Source organism: Myotis daubentonii, chromosome 11, assembly GCF_963259705.1.
Source record: "Myotis daubentonii chromosome 11, mMyoDau2.1, whole genome shotgun sequence".
Taxonomy (NCBI): Eukaryota; Metazoa; Chordata; class Mammalia; order Chiroptera; family Vespertilionidae; genus Myotis; species Myotis daubentonii.
The window spans coordinates 24,855,113-24,872,001 of record NC_081850.1 but is presented as its reverse complement, the minus strand read 5'-3'; the positions used below and the strand labels follow the sequence as shown (position 1 = coordinate 24,872,001).

The 16,889-nt window shown below is 39.8% G+C and overlaps 1 protein-coding gene across 1 annotated transcript in view; it reads right to left on the bottom strand.

Annotated features, from left to right (window-relative positions):
• Positions 1–16,889, bottom strand: part of FREM1 (FRAS1 related extracellular matrix 1) — a 125,527-nt gene that overhangs the window by 5,901 nt on the left and 102,737 nt on the right. The window contains exons 29-34 of the mRNA XM_059656635.1: positions 10,513–10,662; positions 8,785–9,023; positions 8,045–8,092; positions 7,408–7,572; positions 7,093–7,221; positions 6,230–6,345 (exon numbers count right to left, since the gene is read on the bottom strand). Of these exons, the coding sequence (XP_059512618.1) occupies positions 6,230–6,345; positions 7,093–7,221; positions 7,408–7,572; positions 8,045–8,092; positions 8,785–9,023; positions 10,513–10,662 (847 nt within the window). The remainder of the gene's footprint in view (positions 1–6,229; positions 6,346–7,092; positions 7,222–7,407; positions 7,573–8,044; positions 8,093–8,784; positions 9,024–10,512; positions 10,663–16,889) is intronic.

Sequence of the window (16,889 nt, the reverse complement as noted above, 5' to 3'; positions counted from 1 at the left end):
GATTAAGCATAGACATATTTCAGAGTAACTCTTTAAGACTATGTCAGCAGGGGCTCCAGACACTCCTGTGGAAAAACAAGATGGGTTGAAAGATAATGATCTATAATAATAGAATTATCAAATGTACAATGACTACCTAAGGAAATGAGCAGATGAGATTACAATATGTAAATTCAAGAAATACCCAATCTAGCAGTCTGGCTCCTCTGGGTTAGAAAAATAATAAAACACCACTGGGGAGGAAAGGAGATTGGAGATAAAGATTGACTTGAGCTAGTGATCTGATTAGGGACAAGGGATAAAGTCAAATTGGCTGTTCTTCTTGAAACATGGGTGCTGTAAAGGACCTCCAAGTAGCAAGGCAGCCCGGGGAAACATAGCCCGAAATTGAATAATGGTCCCAGAGACCAACTCAAAGACATACTAGGTGCTTATTAATTCTAATTATAGAATTTAAAACCATCTCATAAACATATTTTATAAGAAAGAAAACATGAGGTTATAAAATGTTGAAATTATAATTTTAGATTGCAGAAAGGGTTGATAATTCCCAGAGGAATGCCATTTTCCAAGCCATATGGGTTGGAGAAAAAAAATGAAGAAAATGAACCTGAAAAGGAATGGGGGAAGGAAAGCAGGGAGGCCCACAGTGAGTGAAAATATGTTGAATGGTAAGGGAGAAATTGGGGTTCAGAGAAAAATTGTACTGAGGAGGTGCCCTTGCTTCCCAAAAATGTTCCTCTTAGAATGACTAATCCAAAGGGATTTGGAGATCTTTCATTTTTCTCTTAGTTTGCTTTTTATCTGCAGCTAGACACTTTCTGAAATGCCTGTAACTAGTATTAACTATTCTTGGGGTAATCATTCTTGTCCTTCTGAAAATGCATATTAAAGTACCATACCAATAAAATCAGATCAAACATTCATACCCATTCTTTCAATTAAAATTTTCAAATCAGAAGTTTTTTATAATATTTTAAAAACTGTAAACCATATATACCTTCTTTGCCTCTCTTATACATCCTGGAAAACTATGAGAAATGGTATTTGATAGATGTTGTAATTTCTGGACCAATACGGTGAATAGATAATGTGTAATTAAAAAAAATTTTTTACATAACTGATAGATATATAGTCACTTTATAAAAATAGAAACTCTACTTGCCCCTAAAAGCTTTTTCTTGTTCTGAAAGCTTCTGAATTTTTACATCTAAAAATAAGGAACAGTCCTACAGCTGAAAACAATTCTGAGACCAGAGTTTATTAAAATAACCTCAAACCATGAACAAATTAGTTCTGACACTGCTTATTTTGTGTTTGATTTGCTAGATGTATCACTAATCTCCTTGAATTAACAGGAGAGATAGGAATTTTACATCATTATAATAGATTTTATAATAGTTTATTGCAGAACAAAATATCTACCTATTTATATTGTTTTTAAACACCATTACTATTTTTATCTATGCAATCAACACGTATTGCTTGTGAACCCCATGGTTACATTTAGGTTCAGAGAACTTTTTAATTCAATCTATAGTAAGACATCAACTCAGTGAAAGATGAATTCTGTCATTTAAATTCAGTGACTTTTACATTCTTAAAGGAGCTTTCTGGGAAGAGTTATGTGGGAGGAAATTATCAGGATTGTATGACAACTTTACTGATGGAAAATGCAGGGTGTAAGGAGTTGCCACATGAAGAGTTATGGTGTCTATATCTCTGAAGCTCATAAATGAATGAGGAATAATTTATTTATTGGGTTGTGGGGTCAATACTGGGGGATAATATTTAAAAGTGTGATCTGGCCGAAACCGGTTTGGCTCAGTGGATAGAGTGTCAGCCTGCGGACTGAAAGGTCCCGGGTTCAATTCCGGTCAGGGGGATGTACCTGGGTTGCGGGCACTTCCCCAGTGGGGGATGTGCAGGAGGCAGCTGATCGATGTTTCTCTCTCATTGATGTTTCTAACTCTCTATCCCCCTCCCTTCCTCTCTGTAAAAAATCAATAAAATATATTTTTTTAAAAAAAGTGTGATCTGGTCTACAGTAAGGGTCCAAATAAATAATTACTGAAAGAATGAACCTATAAACTCAGAACTTGATTGTATCTTCCTTAGGTTTGCTCCAAGAGGTTGTTTTGATTCTAACCCAAAGAAAACTTAGTATTCATAATTTAATTTAAAAAAAAACCCTAATATGTCTTTGCTGTGATACAAAATGATTAACATATAATTTTGAAAACCTGATTTAGATCAGCCCATTACAAAGTTAAAGTTAAAATCAGTGTCCTTATCAATACACCTGAGATGCGATATCCCCTATAATTATGAAACTATTTTTGAGAGTATAATAACAAATTTATAAAAAAAATCCTCTCTCTCTTTCTCTCTCTCTCTCTCTCTCTCTCTCTCTCTCTCTCTCTCTCTCTCTCTCATTTATTTGCTTGTATAACCACAAGCAAGTTATTTTTCTCCTCTGAGTCTCTTTGTTTTATCAGTAACATGTAAACAATAATACCTGCTTTCCTCACTGAAGTGATGGGAGGGTCAAATAAGCTCATATATGTGAAAGAATTCAATAAAATGTAATCTAAAAGTAAGGTGTTATTGGCAAAGAAGCATGTAGAACAAGGTCAGTGTAAAAGGGTCGTGATGCAAAGGTACTTCAAACCAAGTTGTAGCTGAAATCGTAGAGCAAATGCAGGAGGAAGTAGAAAGGCTTTTACATTAATTTGGGCTTTTATTTTATTACTGGGTTAAATGAACTGTGTAATAGTAATAGGTATATGAAGAACCCCTTTATAACTAGTCTTACTCATCATTAAAATCAAGCTATAATTAGAGGGATCAATAAAATAAAATAAACAGAAGTATTGGAGGACAAATGTAGGGTTGTCAACATGAAACTATCAGCAATATTACTATAAGTTGCCATAGAAATAATTTTTGACACCAAAAAGCTAGAGGATCATAACCTCAGAATAAAGACTAGTCCTTCAAAGAAGAGACCGTTGGTGACCTTTCGTCAACATTGATGAATGCATGGAAAGATAACACTCAATAGATGTCTTTATTTTTTTCATAACATTAAGAATCAAGTAAGGCCTCATTAAGATCACCAGAGTTCCAGCTCAGCCAATGTGGCTCAGTGGTTGAGCACTGACCTAGCAAGAGGCCACAGTTCGATTGCTGATCAGGGCACTGTCATTTGAAAACCACTGGAAGATGAACAATAAGCCTATTTGCAAACTTGAGGTTTGGGGGTTCTGTTGCTTTGCGCATCATATTTTACCAATAAATCCCAGCAGAAAATGCTCTTCTGCATTTGCCCTCATTTTTGTCAGTAGAGAAACTATTCTCTTTCCCCTCTATAGCATTGTAATCTCATCCTTGCTCATTCAGAAAGCTTTGATTACACATCAAAGCTCTGTCCTTAAGGAGTAAACAAGACTTATTCCACTATTTCTAAGACAAACATTAAATTAAAGCAGGACATCCAGACCCTGGACCACCAGAAAGACAAACAAACGAGTCCTATAGAAATGCAGCCTGAAACATCACTGTAGGCAAACATGACAAAACTGAAGCTGTCCCTCTTCGGACACTTCGTAAGAGGACAGGGTTCTTTGGAAAAGATAGGAATGCTGGAGGAAAGAGAAGGCAGCAGGAAAAGAGACAGACCGAATATGAGATGGGTTGACTCCATAAAAGAAGCCATAGGCATGAGTCTACAGGAGCTGAGCAGGGCTGCTGAGGGCAGGGTTTGTAGACATCACTCATTCTTATAGACGCCAGAGCCATAGCCAAGTCAACGACACATAGCAACAAGGACATTTGGTTATTTTGGTGGAAAATGTCTTAATTGTTCTTTAACATATAATATTATGGGAATTTATGTACTTAAAGAATATTCATAGAATTTTTTAAAAATTTAACTTATTGTATACCGCCAACATCAACAAAGACATGAAAGCCACTGACTAAACTCTATTTTGCCTTTGCTTATACTTAGGACATGAAATACATCAGTGAAATCAGGGATGGTTGATTTGACCAGTTTTTAAATATACTGTTAAAATATCCTATTAACTTTTTAAAAAAAAAAATCTAAGTATAATGTCCACACAATAAAATACATACATTTTAAAGTATTTAATTTGATAATTTTTGACAGTGGTATATATCCATGTAACAACCACCCAGACCAAAACATAGAACATTTAGAGCCTCATCTATTTTCCTGTCACCCCACAATTCCTGCCAGAGATAGCTGGGTTGTTGTTTTTTATTTCTAACACCAACTAATAGATTAGTTGTTTTTCTCTTGTTTAAATGTAAGCACACAATATGTATTCTTTTCTGTTGGGTTGCTTCCTCTCTACATAATGTTTTTGAGATTTATCCACACCATTGGAGGTTTCAGAAGTTCATTCCATTTTATTGTTTATAAAATAACTACAGGCTCAGTGCATGAAATTCGTGCACGGGTGGGGTCCCTAGGCCTGGCTGGCGATCAGGACCAATCAGATTTCCAGTCTCCCCACATCCTCCTTCCCTCACCACCCGCCCCCAGTTCCCTGTCCCAGCCTGGGGCCCAGCCCAATCGGGTTATTGGGGCCTGCTGGTCGGGGTGAGGAACAGCGGGAGGGACCCAGGAGGTTGGCTGCCAGCTCCAAGGAGGGAGCCGGCCCTCAGCCCCCCTGGGAAAGGGGTCGCATCTGCTGCCATCCACCCCTGGTTCCCTGTCCCAGCCTGGGGGCTTGCTGGCCAGGGGGATGGACCGGGAGTTTGGCTGGCAGGCCCCATTGGCAATCAGGGCCTGTGGGCTGGGGGCAGCTCCTGCATTGAGCATCTGCCCTCTGGAGGTCAGTGTTCATCATAGCGACCGGTCATTGCAGTTGTTCCAACGTAACGGTTGCTTAGGCTTTTATATATAAATTTATCAAAAAGAAACTACAGTATTGCCTTTTGAAAGAGAAAATATAAAGAACTCCTATAAATCAATAACAAAAAAGACAAATGACCCAAACTGTTATTATGAACGAGACTGATATGAAATTGTTGTGAACTTTTTTATTCCTTTTAGGTAAATCTCAAGGAGTAGAATTGCTAGGTCAGAGAGTAGATGCATGTAACTTGTAAAAAACCTGCCACACAGTTCTACAAAGTGGTTCTGCTATTTTATACATCCTCCAACAATCATTAGAATTCCATTTGGTCTATAACACGTGGTATTGTCTGTCTTTGTGATTTTAACTGTTCTAGTGGGTGTGAAAAAGTGGTATTTTATTGTGATTTTAATGTGCATTTCCCCATGTCTAATGGTGGTGAGCACTTTTCCATGTACCTAATGATCAATTGTATACCTTCTTTTGTGAAGTCTCCAAGTCAGTAGTTACTTTTTTTTTTTTTTTTTTTTTTAGCAGGATGTCTTTTTGTAATTTATTTGTAGGAGTTGTTTGTATTTTCAAGATTCAAGATCTTCATCATATATATGAGTTGAGATTGGTTTTTCCCAAAGGTGGTTTTCCCTTTCTTTTTTTTTTTTTTTTTTTACTAGAGTGTTTAGAGAGCATAACTTTTTAAATTTGATAACGTGCAAGATCTGACTGATATCCACCAGGGACTTCTCTAGTCTCAATTTCCAGCCATAGGGCATATCAGTCTAATTGCATTGTTTTGGATACTATCCAGGTAGGCTAAAAAGGAGGGTCAGCGATATTTATGATTTTTAAAGTCTTCCTGGATGAGGCAAATTTTGATGTCATTATTTGACCACAAATCATCCTTCATTGAGTGCTCCATTACCCAGTGACCCTTTGTCCGACTTGTCTGGTTTCATAATCATCAGTGTCTCTTACAGAGTCCTAGGTCTGAAGCTATCAGACCTTTCATTGCTACATAGTTTCAAATCAATACGCAGGAATTCTTATTTAATTAAAAAATGATAGAGCCGCAATGCTGCTGACTCAGAAGAGCTCCTTCTGACTTTCTCCAAGAGATTGAGACAGAGAGGCGAGACAATAGATATGTGGCAATGGTACTGTTTTACCATGAAAAAGCTACAGTCCCAAATCCATCCTGAAGTACAGAACTCTCTCTGGGCTCCTAAAACAAAGCCAGGTAGGTATGAGACAACACTTGAGTGATGAAGCAACCCTGTGATTCCATGAAAAAATAAAAAGACAGCAGGAACAAAAACATCAGTCAAATGTACAAGGTTTCTTACTGTTCCCAGCAAGCTCGGGCAGCTGTGTTCCATGAGCCTCTCGGTGCTGTGATCAGGGAGTGGCAGTATCCTGAGTGAGGGTGCCACCCGGCTGGACAGGACTCGTCTCCCACCTCCTGGAAAACAGTGTCTGTGTTCACATCACAATGGTCTTTCAATCTAGAGAGTCTATTCTCAGCCTTAAGCATCCTAGGAGTCCCTTGAATAGATGAGTTTTGTCACCAGAAAGAAGGTCAGCCCTAATCCCAATTCTCCACCTTCAGAAATGCAATGGCTTCCTACAGAAAACATGACTAAAGTTAACAATGTTTCACTTAGCAATATCAAATGTTTATACCTTTGATATTCTGATAGTTAAATAAGTGCTTCTTTGTTTAATGTGTTGTTATTGATTTCAGAGAGCAAGGGAGAGGGAGAGAGATAGAAACATCAATGATGAGAGAGAATCATTGATTGGCTCCCTCCTGCACACTGCCCACTGGGGATTGAGCCCGCAACCCAGGCATATGCCATGATCAGGAATCAAACCGTGACCTCTTGGTTCATAGGTTGACTCTCAACCACTAACCCATGCCAGCCAGGCAACAAGTGCTTCTTTAAATTGTAGTGATATAACTAATGCATTTTCCTTTTCTCAAATTCTAAAATTGTATTGATATAACTAATGTGTTTTGTGATTTAAATACCCCTTTTTAAATTGCATCAATATAACTAATATATTTTGTGATTTTTAAAATGCTACTTAGGCTAATTTTCCCCTCTTCTCCTTCAAAGTTTAATGAGAGCAGGCAGACATAGCATGAGTTGACAAATCATTCCCTTTGTTACTTATCACAGGGCACACTGCTCAGCCTGTGTCCCACCTTGGTTTGGGGGCTCCAAGCTTTCCAGACGATCCCATCGCACTTATACAGCTTTTGGAGGCTTTCTTCAAAATGGAAGAGTCCGTTCAACTCCAGCGTGCAGTTCTTTGGGAATGAGGGCAAATGGCTCTGTGGGAAAGAAAGGCCACTGAGATTCGACTTAATGTATGCTGATCGCATACTCACCCCCTTTAGGTCCTCATTTGTTGAGTAGCATTTGTGTTGAGTAAACTATCCCTGAACTTGAAGGCTATATTTTATGGCCCAGGAAACAGCTCGTTGTAAGTTGAAAAGGGAGTAAAAGGATTCTCATACCTGTCTGGGGAAGTGTGAGTGGGTTGTGGATTCCACCTTATCTGCTTGCGGTCCTTCTGCCGCTTTAATTGTCTTTTGTGGCCGACTAATGATGGGCACCTTGGTCTTCCTTCTGTGAACTGGGGAACTGTCATCCTCCAGGTGCAGAGAAACTATTCCATGATACTGAGAAAATTAATACACAACAGTTCAGAAAAAAAATAAACACATGGTAGCAAACAAAAATATTTGTTGTAAAAATGAGCCATTCAAAAAAAAAGTTTTAATTAAAAAAAGATAAAAAACAGAGAATTTCAAAGAATTGAGTAACAGTACACAAATTTAAAAAAATAAAACAGCTATAATAATTTTATCTTCCTCAAAGATCTTTTGTGAAAATAATGTGTGATAAAGCAAGTGCTATGTAAGTATTTGACATGTTTATTTCTGTTATTGTAAAAGATTATTAAAAACAGAGAAACAAACTTAAAAAAAAATGCATAAAAGCTAAAAGGTGTTTTTTTTTCCTGACCATCCAAGCTTCCAGAACAAATGTCAAACCAGGTGTTTAAGAGAAATTAATATAAGGTGTGAAAAATAGATTACTATTTTGCATTCATAAACACAAGAAATTTAGCGATTCTCAGACTATGCTTACATTATAGATAATGTCTGTTCCATTTCTGTAAACAGAGGATGGACGGACCTAAGACCAACAGAGAACAAAATATAAACAACATTGGCTGGAATAATAGTTAGCAACAGGTTAAAACCTTTCCAGTCAGATCTTATTAATGTCTGAAAAATTTTAAAACATCTTTCTCAAGATTTTCCGTGTTCCAATCATTGGAATTTTAAAAATCACCGAACCTAATCGCAGCTTATCAATGTTGATTCATATATTCATAGCCCCAGTTAGGGAGGAAAGCCATCCTTATTTTGTTGGTATATCTATAGTGCACGCCATCTAAGGAAACACGCACACACACACACTCTCTCTCAAATACACATACACGCACACACACTAATGAACGTGTGCCTGGTAAAACGGCTGTGCGAATAAGGTCCAAGCCATGGTTTCCACCCACACTCCAGCAGATTGCTTAATCTCATGCTGCACCAGGGTCACTGGTCACTTCTTGATTACAAAAGAAACCAAAGCAGAAATTATATGGATGAGCCCGTATGTCTATCAGCTCAATTAGCATAATTAATGAAGTGGGACAGCATTGTGCCATTTGTATACAAAAGGCCCTGCATGATCGTGCAAGGAACCATGGTCTCCACTCACTAGAAGAACCAAAACAGTTTCTTCCGTGCTTAGACATAGTCATGAATATCTTTTGATTTTTTAATATGTACCCCACACGTCAAATCCCAGGAGGTCCCCACCCTTACTGTTTTGCCATTCCCTCGGCTTCTAAGCCTCATTCCATAAACATCTGTAGCATCAAAGCCCCGTGGGGTGTCTCCCCTGGTGACTGCTGGCCGCTTGGAAGATGGAAGAGGTCTTCGTTCCCGATGAAAGGAACCAGAAATGGTGGGGAAGGAAGACCCTGGGGACGGCGGGTGCCAAGAGCCCTTTTTCCACGCGTGGTGCTTGTTCGGGTTGAAGGAATATGAAGGATGGCACCGTCCTGGAGGCAGGCAAGACGGCAGGTCAGTTCATTCATTTACACAAACAGGTAAGTGATCACATCGACACAGCCCCTGCAGCAGCTTGTCATGACACCCAGACGGATGGTTTTCCCACCAGATGTTGCCTTTTTGCCATTTGCCAGAAAATCCTTTACTCCTCATCAGTTTCCATCCAGGAAAGCCATGCCCTTCTGCCCATCTACCGGGAGACTGTAAAGACGTGAAATTGATTTCACAAACCACAAATGAAAATCATTGTTGTGGTTTTAGAATCCTACTTGTACACTAAGGGCCTCACCGCTGTTCCTGTTATAGCTCTCCTCAATACATCAGGTTTAGCCACTGATCAAGCCTCACTCCATGAAGTGATCACCCTTTTCCCAATCTCCTAGAGAAAGAAATCGGAATTGTGTGATGATAGCAGTGAAATCAAGTCGCAGTTACAAAAATTAACATTCTTCTGCTACAGAGCAAAGGTCTAATAAGTCTTAATGGGGTTACTTCTATTGGAAACATCGCCAAGTAGTATGAAAATAATCTAAACCCAGAACTCGCATCTGGATATGTTAGACTTCATGTGAAAAGTGTGTGCTTCATGTATTTACAGACTTAATGTGCTCAGAAAATTCTACTGAAAAAGACATGCACCTGGTGAGGTAAGGTGGTGGGGAGAGATGTGGAAATATGAGTATTATAAGAGAAAGATGATAATATCTATTTTTATTATAGGATGACAAAAGAAGAGGAAATAATAGATTTAAAGTAAGGAAAACATATGAACCATAGTGCATAACAGGTCTGAAAACATAGGACTACGAGCTAGCATGGTAACTGGACAGTTGTCAAAGGCAAAACAGACAAATAAGAAGGTATTTGGCAGGGGGAAAAATCAAAGCACCAGAAACTTTGGTGGATCTTTGTTTTATTTAGTTCACAGGTTGTTTTTTAGCATCTACTACCCAGGACCCATTTGGCTCTGCAACCCAAGGTTATTCATTCATGTTCTCCAGCTGCTCCTGAATCCCCAAGCCAGCTGCACCTTTCATGTCTATTTTTCTCCCATTCCTTCCTCTTTTAGGCCTTTCCTGGTCACACTCCAGTGGGGGCTCTGATTTTCGGCTGTAAGAACTCTCTTTAACAGAGGAAGATAATTACAGCCCTCCAAACCCGGAGGGAAAATAATTGTCCATAGATTCTCACCAACATTGTTTCCCCCTCGGTGAGGACAACAAACGGGTAGGGAAAAAAAACACAAGGAACTACGGCACTGACTTGTTGCTTTTCTGAAACCACAGTTCTTAGCGGGAGGAACACCGCATGAAGCAGAGAGCAGAATAAAGGGCCCCCACCACCACCGAGGTTCGGCTTTCTTGACAAGAAATTAAGCATTTTGATGTGAGGGCGTTATCAGGCACGCTGGCTGTTGAAAGCAAGCAGCCACAGCGCGAGGACCGCTTCTGATTTCAAGATGAGGATCAAAAAGAATACCTCCTTTTGAGTCCAAAATTTTCACTGCAGCTTTTGTCTTTGTGCCAAGAACAGCATTCACGGGGGAGTTCAGAATGACTTCAAAGGCCTCATCATCTTCCTCTAATCCGTCATAGGTAATTGCTATATTCCACATCTTAGTTGACATTCCTACAAGAAGTAAACATTTTAATTACTCTTTAATTGCTATTTCAATCACCTAGGTGTCAGAGAAATATATTAATTAACATGTCTCCAGCTCCGCGGCAGTGGCCTGAGTGAGCCATTGTACGGCTCCCAACTCCCTGAAGTCCTGCTGTTCTCCCAAATCATATTAAAAGACCACATTTGTTCCCGGACAATGATGATTTCATTTAAATGCAAACACTGTAACAAAAAAAGTAAGCTGCATTTTGCAAGGGATGCACAAAAAAATGGTTAGTAGATGAGAGCCAAGATTTCACTCCACCCCTCCCCCCAACCTGCCCCTTCTCTACTTAAGAATAAACAAGTACTGCAATCTTAAAAGCTCACCAGCTTCAAAACTCTTAAGAGGTCGGTACAGACAGTTACAAGTGATTATTGGATGGTACTTGGTGCTATCAATGGAACCCTTGAAAAATGATTGATTTCTCAAGACAGCTGCCTCCATCGGCCACCCCACTTCCTGGGATCTTTCTGGCCTGCAAATGCTTTTTGTGATGATGTCAGACTCAGTAGCTTGATATCCTCCTAGAGAGAGTGTATGGGCTGGGAGTTCTAGAAATAGACCGCGCCAATTTGTTTTTTTTTTTTTCATTCTGTCTGCCTCTGCTGATGGAGTGACAATCAAGCTTGGTTTAGAGTAACTTTATGAACTTAATATAAACAGTTTTGATGTTTCAAACACATCCCAGGCCGTCCGGGACACATAGCAACCCAGAAACACAAACCATGAGAGCTAGAAAAAACCGCCGAGACTGGTAAATCTTGACCAGTTTCTTTGATGTGAATCACAGGACAGACTCTTGAGTTTATTTAGAAGAAAAGTGGTGGCAGCAAGAAAAAAGAGTACTGTTTAGTGAAGAAAAAAAGGCTCAAATTGAAGGGGAAAAAAGATAATAAACTTATGGTTTACCCTCTAGGACTAAGTTTTGAAAACTTTACTCCATCATTGACTCATCCGTTATTTAAGTGCCTGCATTCCCACGCATTTCACCTGCATCTACAGTTGCACATTTTATTCCCAGCCTTCTGAGAACTGAGTACTTTGCTGACTGTTTTCATTTTTTAAATATATTTTATTGATTTTTTACAGAGAGGAAGGGAGAGAGATAGAGAGTTAGAAACATAGATGAGAGAGAAACATCGATCAGCCACCTCCTGCACATCTCCTACTGGGGATGTGTCCGCAACCCAAGTACATGCCCTTGACCGGAATCGAACCTGGGACCTTTCAGTCCGCAGGCCGACGCTCTATCCACTGAGCCAAACCGATTTCGGCGATTGTGCCTCCCAACTGTGCCATCTGCACCACGACATCCTTCTTGAAGGCATTCAATATAGACCTCGTGAGCTAATGGAAGGCTCATTAATCCCCAATCGAGTTCAATGGAAAGATGAAACTGTTAACTTATACTACTCTTGGCGGCACTCAAAGGGAAAATATTAAGTGCATTTGAAATAATTTTATTTTTAAAAAACAGGCTGACAGCTAATTTGTTAGGTCTTCAATATCAGCTGAGTTCTTGAATCAGTTACTTTCACAATCTGCAAAAATAGACGTTGAAGTCTCTAATATAAAATATTATAAAGGGTGTCCCAAAATTCACGCAAGAAGTAATTTTGATAGAAAACACAGGTTTATAATTAGAAATTGTAAATTTTTTATTGATTCATAAAGAATATAGTATAGGGTTATGTATGAAATAGAATGTCGGGTAAATGGCCTCCATGGCTTTGCTGGCACACACGCATTCTTTTGTTGAAATTTTCCATGACCGTTTTGCATAAATGTGGCTGAATTTCGATGAGGCTCATTTTCATCTTGATGGCTTGGTTAATCGACAAAATTGTCGCATTTGGGGCTCAGAAAATCCATGAGTGATTGTTGAGAAACAAACGCATCCACAACGTGTCACTGTTTGGTGCGGATTCTGGGCTGGAGGCATCATTGGACCATTCTTCTTCGAAAATGCGGCTGCTCAGGCAATAACAAAAGAGTGCGCATGTGCCAGCAAAGCCGCGGAGGCCATTTACCCGACATGCTATTCTATACATAACCCTATACTGTATACTTTAAGAATCAATAAAAAATGTACAATTTTTAATTATAAGCCTGTGTTTTCTATCAAAATTACTTCTTGCGTGAATTTTGGGACACCCTTTATAAAGTCTCACCACATGGATGGATAAATCAGCCTATCAAAATATTTTATTTTGTATCTATTATGTACTTGCCCTTGCATTAGATGCTATGGGACACACCCGAGGTGTCATCTAAGCAAGCCTGTCATAAAGGAATTTAAAACCTCTTTGGAAAGGCTCAAGTTGAAGGCGGCAGGCGGGTGGGGGAGGAAGGAAGGATTTGGAGGGAAGACATGGGAAAACAACAAAGGCAGAGTCAGGAAGATAGTGAAGAGAGCCTTGCTCAGGGAACACTGAGCAGATGAGCTGCAGGAACAGAGAGGTCACCAAGGTGAACAGGGGTGATAAGGCTGCAGTGGGAGTTTTTTTAAAAAAAACAAACATGTTTTTATTGATTTCAGAGAGAGGAAGGGAGAGGGAGAGAGATGGAAACATCAATGAGAGAGAAACATTGATCGGCTGTCTCCTGCATGCCTCCTACTGGGGAGGGAGCTGCAACCTGGGCATGTGCCCTGACCAGGAATCAAACCATGACTTCCTGGTTCATGGGACAGTGCCCAACCACTGAACTACACCAGCCAGGCTGCAGTGGCAGTTTCTAGTCAGACTGCAGAGAGCCCTGGACACTGACTAGGTGGCCAGATTCAGACTTTACACCATAGGCAACAGGGAAGGCTCTTGAAAATGGATGTCTTGAAAAAATGAAATTGAAAGTGTGACGTGGGAAGATTTAGGGGCCCAGGCAGAGGGGCTAAAAGTTGGGAGACCACGTGGGCAACAGCTGTAATGAAACTGGCATGAAGAAATGAGAGGCTGGACAATGAAGAAAAAATATGAATACAAGATTTTCACTATTCAGAGAACTGTTTGGACTCTCAAAGCCCATAGAGTTAAGCACTATTCAAATAAAAATCCAATAGCAAAAAACATTTCCAAGCCTAATGGAAGGTCCTCTTATTTTAAGAACGTTTTTTTATGGAGTAGAACCAGATGGTTAGAGAAAAACTATTCCCAGTTTCATTTAAGTGCTTCTGATTTGTTTGCCTGCATTTCCACTTTGTTTCTATGCCGAGCAGGTGTGCACATAGGACTGACTTTTTTAGGTTAATGAGATTGGAAGTAAGAACTTTCTTGTTTTTGCTTTTTCCTTCCTTTCCCACTTTCAAGGTGAAAAGTATTTGTTAAATGACAGAGATTATAAGCCATTTCAGAAGGTTTGAACTGACCCCCTGTTCCCATAAAACAAAAGGTGTGGAGGAGGAGAGGAAGGTGTCATTTATGCAGTCGTACTCCACTTTACAGAGCAGGACCGTTCCTGGCTAGTTTCCTGCAAAGTAGATTTCACCATCGGAAGACATTTTTTCCACGTTTTTTAGTGAATGCCACATGAGAGCTCTGTTCCTTTGGAAAACATTTTGACTCTTAGGAGTGATGAAGTCTCCATTAAGAACGTATTTTAGAGGAAAACAATCCCTGTATTATGAATATGTATACTATGACTCAAGATTAATCACAAAAGCTGGATGCGAAGGAGTCAGGATTTGTGTTTTGGTTTGGTCCAATGGCTGCAAGGCAAGCTTACTTGAGTATAGCTCCCTAGCCTTGAAAAATCACTCAGTTTCTCTCCAGCTGCCTCCCAAGAACTCTGTAACCTTATAATAGCCCACTGTTTTTGATTTTGCACTCTCAATTTCTTCTCCAATCATGGAGACTGCTGTTTTTAAAGACATGAACAGATTGCTTGGGCCAAAGGGCTGGGTGTGAGGATGGAGATATCAGACCCAAAAGAGGCAAGAATTGACAAGTGGGAGTAAATAAATATTTACAGGACCCGTGGACATGGGAAACTTTATTTTCTTTGTCTTTTTAAAAAAATCTTGATTATTGAAAGTATTTCATACGTCCCCCTTTTTTCCCCATTGACCTTTTCTAGCCTGCCCCTACCACCCACCTCAGGCCTTCACCACACTATTGTGGTGTCCATGGGTTATGCTATATGCCTACAAGTTCTTTGGTTGATCTCTTCCCACCCAACCTCCCATCCCTACCTTCTTTCTGAGATTCAACAGTCTATTCCATGCTTCTATGTCTCTGGATCTATTTTGTTCATTAGATTCCACATATAAGTGAGATCAAATGATACTTGTCTTTCTCTGACTGGCTTATTTCGCTTAGCATAATACTCTCCAGGTCCTCGCATGCTGTCTCAAAGGGTAAGAGATCCTTCTTTTTTCCTCTACATAGTATTCCATAGTATAAATGCACCACAGTTTTGAAATTCTCTGAAGTAAGCCTTTAAGTTATGAAACTGTTTATGACTAATAAGTTCCTAAACAATGAACAACCAAGTATTTTTTTTAATTTATAATGTGTTTATTTATTTCTTAATAAGTCTAAATAAGCTCTAAAATCATGACTATTTAGGGCCCCTAGAAACCATTAGTATCTACACGAAACAGCATATAAACTCTTTTAGGCAAATGGGCATTTATCTTATCCTGTGGAGTCTGCAAGAAACTTTCAGAGAGTCCTCTAGTGCAGTGATGGCGAACCTTTTGAGCTCGGTGTGTCAGCATTTTGAAAAACCCTAACTTAACTCTGGTGCCGTGTCACATATAGAAATTTTTTGATATTTGCAAGCATAGTAAAACAAAGACTTATATTTTTGATATTTGTTTTATATATTTAAAGCCATTTAACAAAGAAAAATCAAGCAAAAAAATGAGTTTGCGTGTCACCTCTGACACACGTGTCATACTTCGCCATCACTGCTCTAGTGTGATACATTCTAGTTCCAAACAGAGCCCCTGGTGGCTGCTCAAATCTACTGTGAGCCAAAGTCACTTACAATCTCGTGACAAACTGAGCTCAAGTAATAAAGACGACATATGACAAAGACTCTCGGCTCTCAAAAAGTGGACATGTTGGGACTGCCTTAACATGAAGTACGAAAAGGGCACCACACGCTTTCACCTGAGGGTTGACCAAAACACAAGAGCCTGCAGCAACCTGAAGGTAAACGTCAAATACATGATGGGAACAGCTCTTCCCACCAAGTGTGGTCAGCCTACGGGACAAACTTTTGCAAATCAGAAACATAGATCTCACAGGAGGGAGGCCAACCACAATACTTAGGCTGTTGCCATGTAAACTTAAGGCTCATTGTGATAGGTTGAATTTTGTCACTCCAAAATCCATATATTGAAGTTCTAATTCCCAGTACCTCCAGATGTGACCTGATTTGAAAATAAAAAGGTCTTATTAAAAAAAGGGGGAGATTTGAGCAGAGACACCCATACGAGGAAGATGCCACTATGGACATGAAGACAGCTGAAACCAGGACATGACAACGATTCTACAAACCACTAGAACATGGAAGAGAGTCATGAAACAGGTTTTCTCTCACAGCCCTCAGAAGGAATCAACCTGCCAAAACTTTGACCTTGAACTTCTGGCCTTCAGACCTGGGAGAAAATCAATTTCCATTTTTAAGCTACCCGGCTTGTGATTCTCCGTTAGGGCAGTCCCAGCAAACGCATAGAGTGGTCCAACATCTTGCTTCCTGCAGTAATGAGCTGCAGAAAAGCGTTTCTTGTCTATGTTTAACATTAAAGTCATTGGTTTCGGAGTGTTGATGGTATTTTTTTCAGCCATTTCATTTTGCCTTTGCCATAGACATGTGTCAGTGACAGACAACAGCAAGAGTTTGGACTTGTGGTGTGTTCTCTGAGCACAGACCACCTCCTCTGCAGGAGACCACAAAGCCCTACGTTCTGGCTGCTTCTCCAGGCCTTTGCCATTGGCCCCTGCACAGCTGATCCAGAGCAAAGGGGAGGAGAGAGAACCACGCAGAGCAGTGAGTGAGTGCTGCCTGCCCCACCTATGGACGCCAGGGAGAGAAGGCATGGCTCCAGCTTGAGTGCTTAAGACAGTTCCCCCCAAGTGTGTCTGTCTGCCTTTCAACTGAAAGTCCCCTTCTTCTTATTCCACCTGCTCAGAATTCTGGGAAATATTCCAGGATTTTCTTTAGCCAGAACAATGACTCATCCTTT